Source organism: Myodes glareolus, chromosome 15, assembly GCF_982192425.1.
Source record: "Myodes glareolus chromosome 15, mMyoGla1.1, whole genome shotgun sequence".
Taxonomy (NCBI): Eukaryota; Metazoa; Chordata; class Mammalia; order Rodentia; family Cricetidae; genus Myodes; species Myodes glareolus.
In genome coordinates, this window is record NC_142040.1 from 41,813,104 (window position 1) to 41,829,972 (window position 16,869).

Below are 16,869 nucleotides of genomic sequence, written 5' to 3' on the forward strand. Positions count from 1 at the left end.
TAACAGTACTGAATATCCTAGTCTCTCATGCCTTTGACCTCCAGAGCTTTGAGACTCTTTCCCTCTGACTCATAGATGACATCTCTGCTCAAGGACTTCCTGTCTTGGAATCTATCACCTGCAAGGGCAATGGTCTCAATTCTGAGTGTTCTCCTCTCCAGCCATTAGCATCACCTCCTTCGTCTGTTCCACCCAAGCTGTCAGTTACTTGACCATATCAGAACCTCTTGACTACCAATACCTTTAGTAACCTAAAATTTAAGATTAGATTCCATGGTACAATGACTGTAAGCATCTACTTGCAAAAAATCTAGCTCATTTAACCTCTTTTCTCCTTCACCAAGTCACCTGGCTAACTTCCAAGTCTAGCTAATCCAGCTATCTCCGTGTGTGGTTCTGCAGTGCTGAGTGTTTCTACCCAAAATTCACTCCGCGTCTAGACCGACCTCCCACTAAAGATATATCTATGATCTCAAGTGGGGCCTTGCATTTGAGCCCCACCTAACAGTCACACAACTTGCTACTAATGGATGTAATTTGTTCCCATTGGTTGATTTCCACCAGATTTTCGTTAAGAGCTGTTAATGCTCACAGGAGAAAAGTGTTTATCTCAACTGGCCTGAGAAGAACTCACACGAGACGGACAGAAGTCATAGCAACTATTCAAGGCTGCTGATGCCAGGGAAGTGTCAGGGCGCCGTTTTCACTCCGTGCCTCGCGTGGCTCAAAGAATCGGCTCTGAAGGTTGGAGTGTCTAAACCAATTATCTTCACCCTCCATGCTAAAATTCAAAATCTTCGTGATTTTTTTTAAATGAAAAATGTCTCTTGTGGACTAAGATGCTTGAATACTTAGTCCCCAGTTGGAGGCACTGTTTGGGGGAGCAAGGCTGTGGCCTTGCTGGAGACATTATCGCTGGGGTGGGCTTTGAGAGTTGATAGTGCACACATTTCTGGGCTTCACACCCGCTGTCTAACTTCTGCTCCAGTTGCCACACCTGCTGCTTGCTGTCCTGCTTGGGCTTAGCCCCTTGGAACCGTAAACCAAATAACTGTTTCCTTCTATAAGTTGTCTTGGTTGTGGTGTTCATTCACAACAGTAGATTACACTCTGTGGAGTGTAATCTTATACTCTGTAAGTCAGAGACAAGTGCTTTATATTTTATTCTGATCATCTATTATCTAACAAATCTATCAATCATATATCTATCATCCATTTGTCTATGCTATCTACCCATCTATCTATAGTAATTATCTCTATCTATCTATCTATCTATCTATCTATCTATCTATCTATCTATCTACCTACCTACCTACCTACCTATCTCTTAACACACGCCTCACTTCAGCAAGCTTATTCTTTGTAAACTACAGGTGAGCTCACAGCAGTCGGTTCCCTCACCTTTGCTCTGAGCCTGACTTCTAACGACCCTACCCAAGACGGTTTTCACCTGACCCTTTAGGAACCCTCGCCTGGGTTGCTTTGAAAGTTTAAAGAACAGGAACCTCAAGGAAGGTTTCTTTCTCCCAGCCCATCACCCTCTCTCCGGCAGGACCTGAGGGCAGAGAGCGGCAGTGTGGTGCCTGGACTCCAGCTGCACGTCTCTTGTCCCTTGCAGGTGGGCCTGAGGCCTCTGCTCGACGTGAAACCACACTGGGCTTATTCGCTCACTACCCTGCTTGACTTCCCTGGATCCTTGCTTATTTTCCACAGGATGTGCTTCCTTAGCAATGCACACCTTGTGAACCCTCTTCCCATCATCTGCTCTAGGGAACCTCAGGCATTGCCTGTGCTCTCCTCTATTCCTTCCTAAGCCCAGAGCAGACATCATAGCCTTGAACCTCCACCACAGCAGTGGTTGTGCTCTCTGTGCCCACTCTCGATGCCCCGCTATATAACACTGGGCTATGAACTGACACAATGCAGCCATCGCATTAAATCCCCATTCAGAACCCCCTATTGTTCTCCACCACTGACACCAGTGACTTGGAAAAAATAGTTTCAGATAGTATTTTTACTCTCCTTTTAAAAAGAAAAGAGAGAAAATATAATATCATTCATTGAAATGCCAAGTTTCTTGGGGAAAAAAAAAGGTCAAAGCCAGGTAGTGGTGGCACATGCCTTTATCCCAGTACTCAGGTGGTAGAGACAGGCAGAACTCTGTGAGTTCAAGGATATCCTGGTCTACAGAGTGAGTCAAGACTGCTAAGGTTACACAGAGGAACTAATCTTGAAAATGGAAAAAAGAAGAAAGGAAGAAAGAAAGAGACAGAGACAGAGACAGAGAGACAGAAAGAAAAAAGATAGAAAGGGAAAAAGAAAATATGAAAAAGGCAGAAAGACTCTCTCTCCCTGCAGCTTCGTTGTTCCATTCATTCTGTAAGACTCAACTCTACTTTTCTTGCAGAACATTTCTCCCCTCGCTGTCAACATAGCCCATCATAGCACCACTGACCTTCGCCTTCTGAGAACTCAGGGCAAGCCTGTCTACACTGCCTTCTTCTCGGCTGTGCTGTGTGCATGTCTTATCTTCACAAGGGCACTGAAGTTCCCAGAGACTGGCGGGGTAAAGAGTGTGGACTATGTCACAGCTTCTCGTGTTTCTTTATCCCTTCCTGCCACTTGTTTGGCTCACAGTTGACCCTCATGCATTCCTCATAGATGACTGTACCAGCGCAGAGACGCAAGTGGAAAACTGAGATATCAAAGAGGCAGTAACAGCCAGACTAAGAGTGTGGGAAATCAGACGAGGAGGTAGGAGAAACTCAGAGACTGGGGGAGGTGCCCTTCAGTGTTGATTGATGGCCAAAGCCGGATGCATATTGCCTTAGAAACTAGGCAGAATGAAGCCTACTGTGGGTCTTCACTGGAAAGGGGACCATTCATTAATTTTTATCATAAAAGTCAAATGATAATACATATACATAATATTATAGTGAGTGCTGGTAAGAACCAATTCAATATAGATGATTTCAGATCTAGATTAGCTTCTAATTTAGGGCAGATAAAACAAATCCATACAAGCATGATATACATGAATATGCACATGAAATTAAGTAAATATGAAAATTAAAGATACAAAGTGATTCAAGCAATGAAGACAGGTCCTTGGGGGTCAAGAGGAGAAGGAATCATTCATATTCACCCCTTCACAATGAAAACCTTTATTGATGAAGGTACACCCAGGTAAGAAATACAAAGCAGATTAGAATATGCTATGGAGAGGAATAACAGGGCATTGATTCGTAATCAAAGTCAGGGGGATAACAAAAGGAGTCTAAGCCATTTGGGCACTTGAAGGAAGGAAAAATAATCAGTGATTAACCTAAAGTTGTCAAACTATTAGAATGTACAGAAACTCAAGAATAGAATTTAAGTAGGGAATTTTGATACACGATTCACATGGGAATGTTCTAGGTATTTTTGTTAAGTTGGCGGAGGGAGTAAGCAAGGATGACAGCTCATAAAAACAGGTGAGTTCAATCTGGACATTCTTTGTGGAGACGGTCAAGAGAATGGTGTGTATCTGGGACAGCAGATGAATGCAGAAATACTGGATTCTGGCTCTGAAGAGAGCTAATAAACAGTCACAAGGGACAGTTTTATTGAGAGATCATTGAAAGAGTCATGGTTAACACTGAGGAGAGGTGTGTGATTGGCAGACCAAAAGACATAGGGATGGAATGACAGCCTAAGACCAAAGCTTGACAACACCACAGATCTGTAATCCTAACAGTCAAGAGGTGGATGAGGCAATGATCAGAAGTTGAAGGTCACTCTCAGCTACAAAATGAGTTCGAGGCCAGACTGCCCTACCTTAACCCCGTCCCCAGAAACAGACAAACACACAAGAAAAGTTTGAAAGAAAAAAAAACCAAGCAAATAAAACAAAACAGTCTAGAGCCAGGAACCCAAGGGCCAGCTAAGTCTCCTACATAAAACAGACCCTCTATTGACCATGGATATCTCTTCTATGTGACATTTGTTGTAATTTTCTGCTAAAATACCAGAATTACAGTCTCCTTTGTAGATCCCTCAAAATTAATATCCCTTTACGTTTTATTCCAGGAAGCCCTAGCATCCCAGTCTATGTTAATAGGTAAGTATTTTTTTAAAAAAAAAATACATGGTCGAAATAATCTTGGAAAACATAGAGAAAAAAGTTAAATATGTGTCTTTACAGCAGAACCTTGCCACTCACTCCTGCATCTCTCTTATTCATATAAAAATTTAAATTGTACAAAAGAGAAAGGCTTGTTTGAACAAGCCCTTGGCTACAAGAAATAATATATATATATATATATATATATATATATATATATATATAGAGAGAGAGAGAGAGAGAGAGAGAGAGAGAGGGAGGGAGGAGGAGAGAAGAGGAGGGGAGATTGTTCTCTTAATTCTATCGTCAGCTGTGCTCCTCAAACTCACAAGATTGTTTTGAAACTGTTCTCTGTGTTTGAAATGAATATGTTCCAATCACAGATTGGAAGAAAGGCATGATGTATTTTAATTTTACTTAATGGAAGAATTTAACAAGGGCCATGCCCGATTCACTATAAAACAGTTCAGAAAACGATGATGTACAATACCAGCAGATATCTACCTGCAAAGATCAACATTCTCATCCTTATTGTGTTTGTAAGGTAGCGTTAGATATGTAGCTTTACAAACAGGTTTTTCATTGTCATTAGTTGATGATTGTTTTTACTTGTTTGCTTTAGAGCAGAAACATAATTTTGGAGTCTTTTCTTTAGTGATCATGGCACCTAATATAATATTCGATCAGCTAGATACTTTAAAAATACCTGCTGACTTAGAATCATAGAATTGTTCAAATGGTTTAATTTCTTTTGCAGCAAGAGGGAAAGAGACAAGTGAATGTAAAACATATAAAAAGGCACCATTAAAGCAATAGACAGAAGGCTGATTCTGATTATTCTGTCACGTCCCATAGACGTTATTATTATTATTAAAGCAATAGATAGAAGGCTGATTCTGATTATTCTGTCCCATGACAAAGTCCCATATAAAATTCTAATATGTTTCCAACATAACAAGAAGATTGAGGAAAGAAAAACATTCAAAAGTGGTTATTAGGTATGTCAAGTCAATGTACTTTTAACAGTATTTTCTTTTTTAATAAAACCATACGTATGTGTGAGTCTATTTGTGGGTGTGTACATGTGCGTGCAGTGTCTGTGGAGGACAAAGTTATCAGATTGCCTGGAACTAGGGTCAGGGGTGGCTGTGAACCACTGTGAATGCTGGGAATTAACCTTATGTCCTTCCCCCAGAAGAACAACACATGCTCTAAACCGCTGAATTGTCTCTCCAGCCTGAAGTTAACGAGGTTAAAGGAACCATCCACTCACTCAGAAGTGTGCTATCTCCTTCTGTTGTTGAGACACTTGCAACACTAGCACCTACATTTTAAAGCTTAGTGTGAAGAATGGTTCACACTATCATTCAGCAATGAATGTTAAATCTGTAGTTTCTTCAGGGAAAGAATGAGAGTGAAAAGCTATCAGATTTTCCCTGCTTCAGTGCGATGCATACCTGCTTAATGTTCTAAGAACTCGAGGTTTGTTATCTGACCAATATGAGCTTTCTTTTTATCAAATGATACCAACAATGCCCTGTCCTGCCTCATGTTTTTTGCATGATTAAGACGGGGCTGCAGTTGGAGCTCGCTGTCAGCACAAACCTTTCTGGAACTGTTAGCTGAAGCCAGGATTAAGCTTTTGTCACTCTGAACAGGGCCATAAACGTGACTGGCTCAAAGATACACGCTCATTTCTAAGGATATGAGCTCTTAGCCTCATTTAGTTGACTGATCAAGATGGAGCTCCCAGCAAAGGGGCAACTTTAACTCGTGTGTTGCTTGATGAAAGAGGCTGTAATGAAGTCAGTCCTGGCAGAAAACTCCAGACCAGAGTGGTGAGAGCAGCACTATATTTGTGGTTGAGAGGCAAAGTCAATAGGACAAATCACAGCTGGGACAAATGGGACAGGACGAGCGGCACCTGCGAAGCAAGACTGAAAAACACTGGAAGCCCGCCGGAGTTTCTCCGAGTCCCTCCTAGCCCTGGATTCTGTCTGACTTCATGAAGCAGAGTAGAAGAAAGGAGTCGCTACAATGTTTTTGTTTGTTTGTTTGTTTTACTATGGGAGAAACTGCCAGGATTCCTTTAAGAAAGTGAGTGGTCTGATTATATGTAAAATCTACCCTGCATCCAAGAGCTCAAAGAACAAAGACACAATCCTTTCATCAAAGAATTCTCAGACAGCCAGGAGACACATAGCCATAAAACAAATAGACATGCTACAAAGGAATGAGAACAATGGTTGAGGGCATGCAAGTACCATGGAGCCAGGAAAGGGGAGCCTGAGGGTGGAGTCATCCCAGGGAATTAGACAGAAGGGACATTGGAAGATATTTAAGAAGTCCACCTAGTATACAAGGCTGGGATGGCAAAAGGTGTTCCCGAGGGAGGACATGTGAAGGGTCGTGCACACTAGAAGTAGGGCAGAGAAGGACCAAGGAGAGTCCAAAGAATAAGTGAGGAGGGCATCACTTGGGGCGGCAAGACACACTAGAGATGACTGTTGTCAGATTGTCAGTTGCCTTTATGTGTCCTGGGGAGACTGCACATTATTTAAAGGGCAAATAAAATAGACTTTTATGTGAGGAAATTATCTGAATTTTACTTTGGGATGATCATTCAAGTACATGTTGAACAGGGATGGGGAAAACGGAGACCAAGAGACAAGCCGGGGTGAAGAGTCATCTCCCACTGTGTACCACGTGCAGAAATTCTACTGATTGATCAGGCAATAGCTGGAGGACTCACTCGGGCTTCCTTTTGGACATAAAACCAATGAATCCGGTGCCACATTTAAGGCTTCTAGGAAAATGGCCATAAAATGTGCCGTAAAAAGAAAGATAAATAATATTCCTAAAATTTAATTAATCTCTCTCTTTCATTTTGCCTAGTTTAGTGCCACGCTGCACTCCTGATGGGAACAATCTAGATATTGTTCCATTAGTATATTTCACTTTTATATCAAGCCTCACAATTTACTGGTTTTATTTAGGGTAATGCACTTGTATTTGACATATTTACATCCTTCCCATTTATTATTCAAAACAATGTTATGCTTAGGTATTGAGGATCAATAAGACCTCCATAATGTTTATACCATCATATCTTTTATGGGCAAGCTCCAAGTATTTCAGGTTTGTTTTTATGGGTGGGTTTTTGAAAAGGCAATTTTATGGCCTTTACTCTGCCTTAGGTAAAAAATTGGTTGGCAAAATTCCCCTGACTATGTTTGCAAAGTCTTAATGTGGCCACACAGAAGCATGGAGGGAATTTTGAGTACCTAATTAAAGTGATATCTTCATCATTTTGATGCATTTACCTAATGTATACAAATTATCATATGACAATATTCACATAAGATTTTTGTTTGTATTCTCCCTTCCCTCCTTTCTTTCCCCTATTTCCCTTTGAATGTTTCGAATAAGTGTGATTTTTGAACAAAGTTTTATAGCTTGAAACTCTTTATTGTTTGAAATTACTAAATGATGAATCTGTAACCGCAGAAACAAGGCATCACTAATCTCTTCATTGAATTAAATGTAATTGTAGTCATGACAGAAAACAAAACCTCACAGTCTGCCTGCAACCTTCCTTTGGAAGTGAAGTGCTTTTGTTATCCCTGAATGAACAAAGAGATGTTCCAGGCCTTTTCTAATTCTTTGTCTTAAGATGTTTGATTTTTTTTAAAAAAAAATACTATACTTTAATTTTGTATGAAATCACTGTATTTGTAGGTTCAAAAGGGAAACAAATTAAGTAGCAACTATTTTACTTGGCTCTATCTTGCTTAATACAAAGTTAAGACAAAACATCAAAGTTCTCTCTTGGTTCAACCTTTCTCCTCCCTCTACTGATGGAGGTCAGAAGTTGGCAGTTAAGGAAGAGGCGTGGCATGCTTTTCCTTTACTGGCCTTTCCCCTTGTTTCACTTAGGCTGTGGATCATCATTTCTGACCTTTCCAGACACAGAGCTGGGAAGATAAATTCTCAACTGACTGTTACTGCCCTAGGATGAGCTGGGGTCTCATAGCTGTCTACTGCTTTCTGTGGGTCCTTTTGCTGAGATGTCTCACTTCATCTTCACACTGAGCTACCTGCATCTCATGACCTCTGTTCCTAGTGATGACAGAAGACTCCTGCTTTTCTCAGCAGGCGCTTTTCCTCACTTCCAGAAGCTTCTTAGAGAGTATCTAACATGAGCTCATGCTGGATCTTAGTGCGTGACCCACATTGATCCATAGGAAACAGACACACTTCAACAAATCCCTGGAAGAAAGGCAGATCCCAGTACAGCCATCTCTGCTTTGACTCGACTGGCAGTAACTAAACACAATTATTGGTGTCACAGGTACCTTGGGGATTAGTCCATTGTGTATTCCATTTCTATAAACACAGCACAACTACTGTCAAGCTTAGTGTACATGTGTCCAGATCACTGTAGGGCTCGGGTGAATCTGGACAGAGAAACTTCACAGATCCATAAACTCTATCCTTTTCATATTATTTTATTTTATTTGAGTTATGTGTGTGTGGTATAAACACATACTTCTGCAGTCATGTGCACATGTGGCAGAGGGTGCTCATACACGTGTGCATTCTCACACATATACGAAGGGCAGATGCTGAGTGACATCAAGTGTCTTCCTAGATTGCTTCACATCTTGTCTTTGGAGACAGGTTCTCTCATTCAACTTGGAGCCCATCAATTGGGTGTGGCTGGCACGCAAGTAAGTTCTAGGAAATGTACTGGTCTCCATCTCTCCAATACAATGCTGAGCTATCAGACTTGTGCAAAGATGCCCAGTGTTTACATAGGTGATGTGGATCTGAATTTTCATAACATTCCTGAGCAGCAGATACTTTACCTACTGGGCCATCACCCCAGCCCCTTAATTCCATCCTCTATACAGTTATACCCTTGATAAAAATCAGATGCCTAAGAGTTAGCAGTTGCTTGCTCTTAGCTGCACAGATTTCCAGCTTCTGTAAACTCTCTCACACAACCTATTTTATTTTTTGTTCCTCTCATGAATGGAGGTTTAAGGTAAGAAAAGGGAAGGGAAGTGCTAGGAGCTAATTCTGCAAGTCACTAAGAATTGAATGGTTTCATCACAACAAAAGCAAAGCAACCCATGAATCAAATTTCTTTAAATTGCATTTGTAATCAGTCATAAAATAAATGGCTGTCAAAACAAATTCCCCATGTTTGAAGATTTGCTTGAGACCACATGAGATATGAGCATACTTTTCAGCCTATCTTTGGAGGGGAAATATTTTTCTAAGTTTTATATAAATGAATGATTTTCTGACTCCATTGAAAGGAGATCAAATTTTAAGAGTTTAAAATGTTATACTGAATGTCTTATTAAATGCTTAGCAGATGTAACAGTCTTAATGTGTCCTTCTAAATGCTTTTACAGATAAGTGTTTATGAAACTGGTCATTGATATATCTTAAATCAGAATGGGAAGACAGTATAATCAACCACACTTAAATTAATGTGCTTAGAAGAATTAAGAATTAAAAATGCCAACTGCAAAAAAATATCTCCTCAAATATTTACCATCTGAGAAAAACAGAACAAACGTTATGTTGTGCACATTTATTTGTCCTGGTCACTAAAGTTCTTTATTTTAGCTAAGTGGCGAACTAATGTGGTGTAGCTGAATCATCCTGTGTTCTTGAGTTGACTGAAATTCAGAGAAGGAGGCTAATATGGACATCAATATGAGCATAGAGTATGAAACTAGGGTTTCCAAAGTTTAAGAATCCTTTAAGATTCAAATTCAATGTTCTCAAAACAGCTTCACAAATTCTGACTCTGGAAGTCTGGGGCGTAGTCCAAGCACCTCTGGCATTTTGAGGAAGGAATTCCACAAGGTGTATGTGAAGGCACATTCTTTAGAAGTCCCACTGAAGCAATAGCCACACCTCTTTTTTCCTCACAATAACAAAGCCCTCACACTGAGCTGCCACCCAGCAAACATTCACCAATTTTTCTAATAAATAAATGAGCCACTGTGGTTAGGCTTCATTGTGCATGGTACAAGCAAAATGTGCTGTGTAAATTCAGAATTATGCTCAGTTTCTCTATTTTTATTTTTGTAAATTAAATTAATATTTTGAGACAATGTCTCACTGTGGAGCACAGATTAGTCTGGAACTTCCTGTGTAGCCCAGGTTGGCCTCAAGTCACAATGACTCCCCTGTCTCAGTTTCCTGGGTTTTGGGATTACAGGTACATACTACCATAATCTACTCAGTTTCTCTCTTTAGGAAACAGGTCACCTTGAATAGGGCTAGAAAATACTGCAAATGACACTGGGGATAATGCTGCAGAAATAAATATCTGAGAAATGGAACTAAGTGAGTTTGATTCTATCCTTTGCTTCACAGTGAGTTCATTTCCCTCCATTGACTTGTTGCATCTGGCTCTTGAGGGCTGACCTCCATCCCTCTGTGTAGTGTCATTGTTCCATTCAAAGAAGACTCAGTACTCTTTAAAGCTCACCCTAGCAAGCTGACTTTCCTCTGATGTACAAGCAGAATAGTCCCTTTGGGACTGCTAAGACAAATTAACTCCAGTTCTAACCATGAAAAACATATAAAAGTGTAAATTGGATGTTGAAGTATGTGATTGCTATTTCCAAATCCCAGTCTTTGGCACCACTCTTCACGGAGGCAATGATGTTTTTCTAAAACAGTTGCCCTGGCTTTCACAAACAGCTACAGACATTTTTATGGTAAAATAAACCACTGGAGTTAAAATTAAACCGAAATATTCTGATGCATAGACAATATTAGAAATTAAGAATGTTATAAGGCTTGGGGTGAAAAGATTGGTTAAGACAGTAAAAGTGGGTGGACAAAGTAGGTGAGGGAGGAAACATCACAGGGAGGAGCGAATGTGGGGATGGAGGGAGGAACTGTGAGCAAGCTCTTCTCTATCAGCCATGATGGTGAAGGGAATGGAACACCATGGAACACAGAGTGACCCTGGGACAGGAGAGTCCGAGTGACAAGCTACATAGACACATATGGGACCTGTTCTGAGATTTTCCTAGAACAGAAGTTCTCAGAGAGTAAAATCTTGGGACTGCAGTTTTCCAAGCTGCCTATTCTGGTCTGTGAGAATCCGCCAGGTGATAGGAACCATTACTGAACTTCTCATACATTGACACAAGCTCGGTGACTTTAAAGATTCCTAGTGCGGGAGAATTGTCTATATTCTGTCAATCATGTTTTAAATAAACGCTGATTGGCCAGGCAATCAGTATAGGTGGATCAACGAGACAGGAAGTAGAGGTGGAGTGATGAGAACATGAGAATGCTGGGAAGGAGAAAGCCCACTCCTCCGCACCCCTACCCAGATCACCGAAGAAGCAAGATGTGACCTGCCCTGCTGAAAAAGGTGATGAGCCATGTGGCTATCTTAGATAAGGATAATGGGTTAATATAAGTTATAAGAGTTAACAAGAAGCCTGAGCTAGTAGGCCAATCAGTTTAGAACCTAATGTAGACTCTTGGTGTGATTTTCTTTGGGGGCTTACCAGCTGTGGGAACTGGGCAGAACATAAACCCCAACAAGCCGGCCCTTGTGTTACAGATTCCCACATTTTACTTTTTCACTGAATGAAATTTCATCAACCAAGGTGAGAAAGAACAGGGGGAATGAGGAGGGAAACAAAAGGTTCTTTGGAAGGGAAAATGAGGGGTTTCAGATGGAATATATGCCTGAAGAAAGAACAAGTCAACACAAGGGACTTCAGATAGAATATATACTTAAAGAATGAACCAGTCAACAGTCCTGCAGGTACAATATCCTCTCCTAGTTTTAAGACCTGAGAAGATCAATTACATGCTAAAAGTCACATGGAGGAATATTTATAGTTTGTGGTAGATAAAAGCCTAGTTTCTTGCTTTCTTTTTCATCTTCTTCTTTTTTTTTTTTTTTTTTGGTTTTTCAAGACAGGGTTTCTCTGTAGATTTGGGGCCTGTCCTGGAACTAGCTCTTGTAGACCAGGCTGGCCTTGAACTCATAGAGCTCCACCTGTCCCTGTCTTCTGAGTGCTGGGATTAAAGGCATGCACCACCACCACCCAGTTTAAAAGTCTAGTTTCTTTAACTGATTTCAAGACGTTCCAGTTGGATATTTATAATATCACTTCTCTAGTATGTCTTCCTAGGGAGTTTTCAGTCTTGGAACACAGCAAAATAGTTCACATTTAAGGCTTCATTTCCAATTTAAATGATTCTGCTATCATTTCTTTGGTAAATTGTGTGTATACAATATAATACATGTTATAAACACATATGTATTTATATGAAAGAGATTAAGCCTGTACACATGTTTAGAGACACATTTGTAAATGTGTGTAACTTATGTTCTAATTTTAGTGTAGACAGGACAAACACTGATGTCATCAGACAGCTCTGTCTGTGCTTCAGAAGTTTCTTCCAAAGCCACCTGGGAAAAGGGAGGGAAGAACAGGGGCAGCAGAGGCACAAAGTCCTAAGGCCTCCCATGCTCTCCTGTCATTGCCCTACTGTGCCACAACCTTTTCAACTCTGACCTCAGCGCTGACGTCAGCCTCCTAAGCCCTGAGCTCACCCTGACAGCTTACTTCCCTATTATTCATTGCATCTATGTGGTTTTTTTTATAAGGTATCTGAATGGGTAAACTTATAGACACTAAATTAATTCAACACAAACTCAGTATCTGAAGTGGAAGAGTGGTATAAACAGTTCACCTCCTTTACAGGCTAGACAGGCAATGGGCTTAGAATCTGTACACCAGAAAACAGCAACTATTTTGCTTTTGGTGGCTAGAGTCAGGTATGTTTCCTTGTATTTAGGGACAGAAATGACTAAAACATGGAAAACAGAACTTAAGGAGTAGCCAGCAGTCAATTAGTAACTTGCTTCATTTGTTATAAGAAAGGCGACCATAACACGAGAATCCTCTGAGATTCCATTTCATTTCTCCAAGCTTTGAAACTTTGCTCTGCTCTCACCAAAGGATTAAATGTTAGTTTACAGAGATCTACAGGGATGAGCTGCACCATGATAGAGCGTTCACATTTTCTGTTTGGTAAATAGGATCCACAGTAATGTCCCTTTCCATAAGTAAAAATAAGGACAAAATTCATCCTTCTTTAATTTTGTTTTTTATTAGTTCATTTTCAGAATTTCACGTTTTATTAAAAATCTGAACTTTTTTGTCATTTAAAAAGTATGAACTCTTAAAAAAATATTTTAGACTGGGTCTTCTATGTAGCTCTGGCTTGCCTGGACGGGGCAGTGAGAACCGGGCTGGCCTTGAACTCACAAAGATAAGCCAGCCTCTACTTCCCAAGTTCTGTGATTAAGGCATATTCCAGCACACTCAGTCAAAATCACCTTAATTCAGTTTAACTCACAAATATAAACAGTCCACATCTAGTTTAAGGGAGCTACCCTAACACTTGTCCAGTCCAAAACCCTGGATTTTAGTCTTCAGAAAACCAAAATGAAAATGCAGAGTCACATACCTGTGTCTGTTTAGGGCCAATATCCATCCTCTTAAGAAGGTCATTTAAGAAAGCGGTCACGCTCTCCCAGGGGTAGATGCTGTTGGAGCCATCTAGGACAATGACTATGTCCAGCTGAGTGCCGCATTCTACGACAGAAGGAAGCGGTGTGTGAATTTGATATCTACCTTCTTCAGAGTAAGTGAAGCATTTTCCTGGCTGGAAAAAAAACTCATCTTAAAAGATAACACTGATGTTATACAAAGTGGACCCACTGTTTTTATATTCTTTTAGAAAAAAGAATAAGTGAAGTCAGAAATACTGCATTTGGTTATAATCACTTTGTGACACCCCCACCCCCACCCTCCTTCTGACACAGGTGTCTCTGTTTAGCCCTGGCTGTCCTGGAACTAGCTCTGTAGACCAAGCTCACCTTGAACTCAGAGATCTGCCTGCTGCTGCCTCCCAAGTACTGGGATTAAAGGTGTGTCCCACCATGCCCGGCCTTCTAATTTATTTTTATTAATGATATGCATGTCACATTTGAGAATATTCTCATCATGGGTTTGATACTGTTTTTATTCTGTACAACCCCCAAGAAGCTATTCTCCTCAAAGGGATTTACCCTTTAAATAAACCAGCCTGACAGCATTAGCCACAAAGTTTAAACATGATTATCAAGGTTATTTACACTAATAGCAATTTCAAAAACAGGAGCAAAGTTTGGTTATATACTGGCAAAGCAAATATTTGCCCAAGTTGGTAATGCTAGCAGATGACAGAACCAAGAAGCCGTCTGGTATGCTCTTGTGTATACATAGAGCTCACTCATTGCTCATGGTTTCCAAGGTGCAGGAGCATTGCATTAAATGTGTACCTTGCACAGGGGCAAAGGAGTTCACAACTTGAAATGTAGGGCTGACATCAGAACAGATTCCAGTTGTATAATGCAGATGTCCACATCTGTAGGCGTACAAAGGCCCACATGCCTTTAAAACAATAAAAAACAACACCCTTTAAAACTGAACATAGTGTAACAAGTTTCAAAGACATACATAACTACATTCTTGTTTTTATGAAATATATCACTCTTTTCTTTCTCACCAGAAATCCTCCGTTTGGGTTGGTGACTAAAGTTGATCCGAATGTCATATTTTCTTTTATTTCTGTGACATTGGGAATTGATGTGTTCACTACAAAACAGAGCAGAATTTCATGAGTGTGAAAATATGTTTCATCATATGAAGTGAAGTGTCTCCTCATTAAAACATTCTATTTGCCTTGCTCATCTCAGAGCACATTCTTGCTCTGGTTCAGCTAAATAGACTTCCCGGTACTGGGGAATATAATGAACAAGTTAAGGCTGAAGAGCTGGCTGGGGGCCCAGAGACGCTGTCTCTATCACTGTTTCAAATAGTTTGGCTGGACTTCGAAAGAATGCAGAAGTAGCAGGGCAACGAGAAGGCGGGATTGGTTTTCACACGTTTTCGCTAATTGAAACAAATGCATTAGAGTTTCGTAAGAGTACAGAGATAATTTATGTTCTTTGTTCTAGACAACCAATGGCAAAATTCGACTCCTGGGAAGAAAACTGAATATGCATAGAACAGAAAAGTCCAACAAAGAGTCTTTATCGTGACTTTCAATATCATAGGGACACCATGAGAGCTGCAAAAAAGCGGGATCAAGAATAGAGAAGTGTCCCAGAAGTTTGGATGGAGAAAATATGGTGAAGGGACTTCAATGGATGTTCCAAAGAGGAATGCTGAGCCCCACAACATTCCAACCTGACAGAACTGACAAGAAGTGCTGCTTAAACGTTCACGGTAAAAACTGATAAAAATGGACATGAAAAGTGAAGACTTTTAAATTCTGCTTGGAGAGAAATGGATAAATATTTGAAAGCAGCATGATTCAAGCTTACGGAAGACTCTTAGCATGGCTCGTGTCTGCACATATTCTTGCCTACAGGCTCACAGTCAACAGGGAAACAGGTTTCTAGACGGTCCGTCTCACTTCCTATTCTGAGAAATGGGTTTTGTTCAAGTATTTGGTCTGTCTTCCTTTGAAAGCATCCTTTTCTTCCTTTCCAATTCTCTTCTATTGAAAATAGATTTTTTTTTTCCATACAATATATTCTGATTGCGGTTTCGCCTCGCCCAACTCCTCCCAGGCCCTCTGTGCCTCCCGTTCCATCCACACCTTTTCTTTCTCTCGCTGGAAAACAAACAAGAATCTAAAGAATGGTAATAAAATTAGATAAGGCCAGATAAAACAAAACAAACAAAATGAAATAGGAGAAGACAAACAGAGGGGCAAGAGCCAAAAGAAAAGCACAAGAAACACACAGACACAGAGACACACATGCTCACACACATGAAAATCCCATAAAGATACAAAACCAGAAAAGCAGTATTTGTGCAAATTCCTGTGATGTTAAATAAAACAAAAGCCCCAACAAAGCATTATGAGTCAATGGACCTGCAGATGAAAGCATCTCGAATTAGGCTACTACATACATTGGTATTGAATGACCTGTATTTGGACTTTAAATGAGGGTTGTCCGGGATCTGTATTGCTGAGACAATTAGAGGCTATCGAAATGTTTCTTAGTGTTAAACTTTCTGGGCTAGTTTAAAAACTATTCTAGTTTTCAGGAACGGAGGATAAAACCTAGAAAAAGGGGGAAAGAAGCAGGAACCAGCTATCAAAAGTCATTGGGAAGTGACCTCAAGTCGGCAGGTGCTACAGAAGACTCCACACATGGGAAAGAAGAGACTGAACTCTTTGGTTCTGTGCTTCATTCTGGTTTTATTTTTCTTTTCTGCTTAAAGAAAGACTCTATTGGCAAATAAAACTCAAACAGGAGTCCCATACTTACTGTCTTGATGAAAAAGAGGAGAGAAATTTAGGGTCAATTCACCAAAATGATCAGGGAATATCTTGAAAAGGACCCATAAGAGGCCAATTTTATGTTTATGCATTCTGTCTATGCATCTGAACTGTCTGGATAGGTAATGTGGAAAGCAGAGTCCACACAGCCTAGTGGAAATGAAAAGAACCAAATAGAACTCTAAGAATTCCTAGCAGGAAATATCTGGGAGTGCACTCTGCCAACGACATTGCCTATTAATGTTTTAAAAAACTAATACCGCTCAAAGGAAAATAAAAGACTGAATTTCTGTACTTATAATTAAAAATATAGTTCAGTTTGTGATGCAAAAGTATGAACAACTAAGGAAAAGGCAAAAACT

At 40.3% G+C, this 16,869-nt stretch overlaps 1 protein-coding gene across 1 annotated transcript in view; it reads right to left on the reverse strand.

Annotated features, from left to right (window-relative positions):
- Itga1 (integrin subunit alpha 1) overlaps window positions 1-16,869 on the reverse strand; it is a 146,247-nt gene that overhangs the window by 66,359 nt on the left and 63,019 nt on the right. Inside the window, exons 4-6 of the mRNA XM_048443056.3 lie at window positions 14,720-14,808; window positions 14,493-14,604; window positions 13,637-13,764 (exon numbers count right to left, since the gene is read on the reverse strand). Coding sequence (XP_048299013.2) covers window positions 13,637-13,764; window positions 14,493-14,604; window positions 14,720-14,808 — 329 coding nt within the window. The remainder of the gene's footprint in view (window positions 1-13,636; window positions 13,765-14,492; window positions 14,605-14,719; window positions 14,809-16,869) is intronic.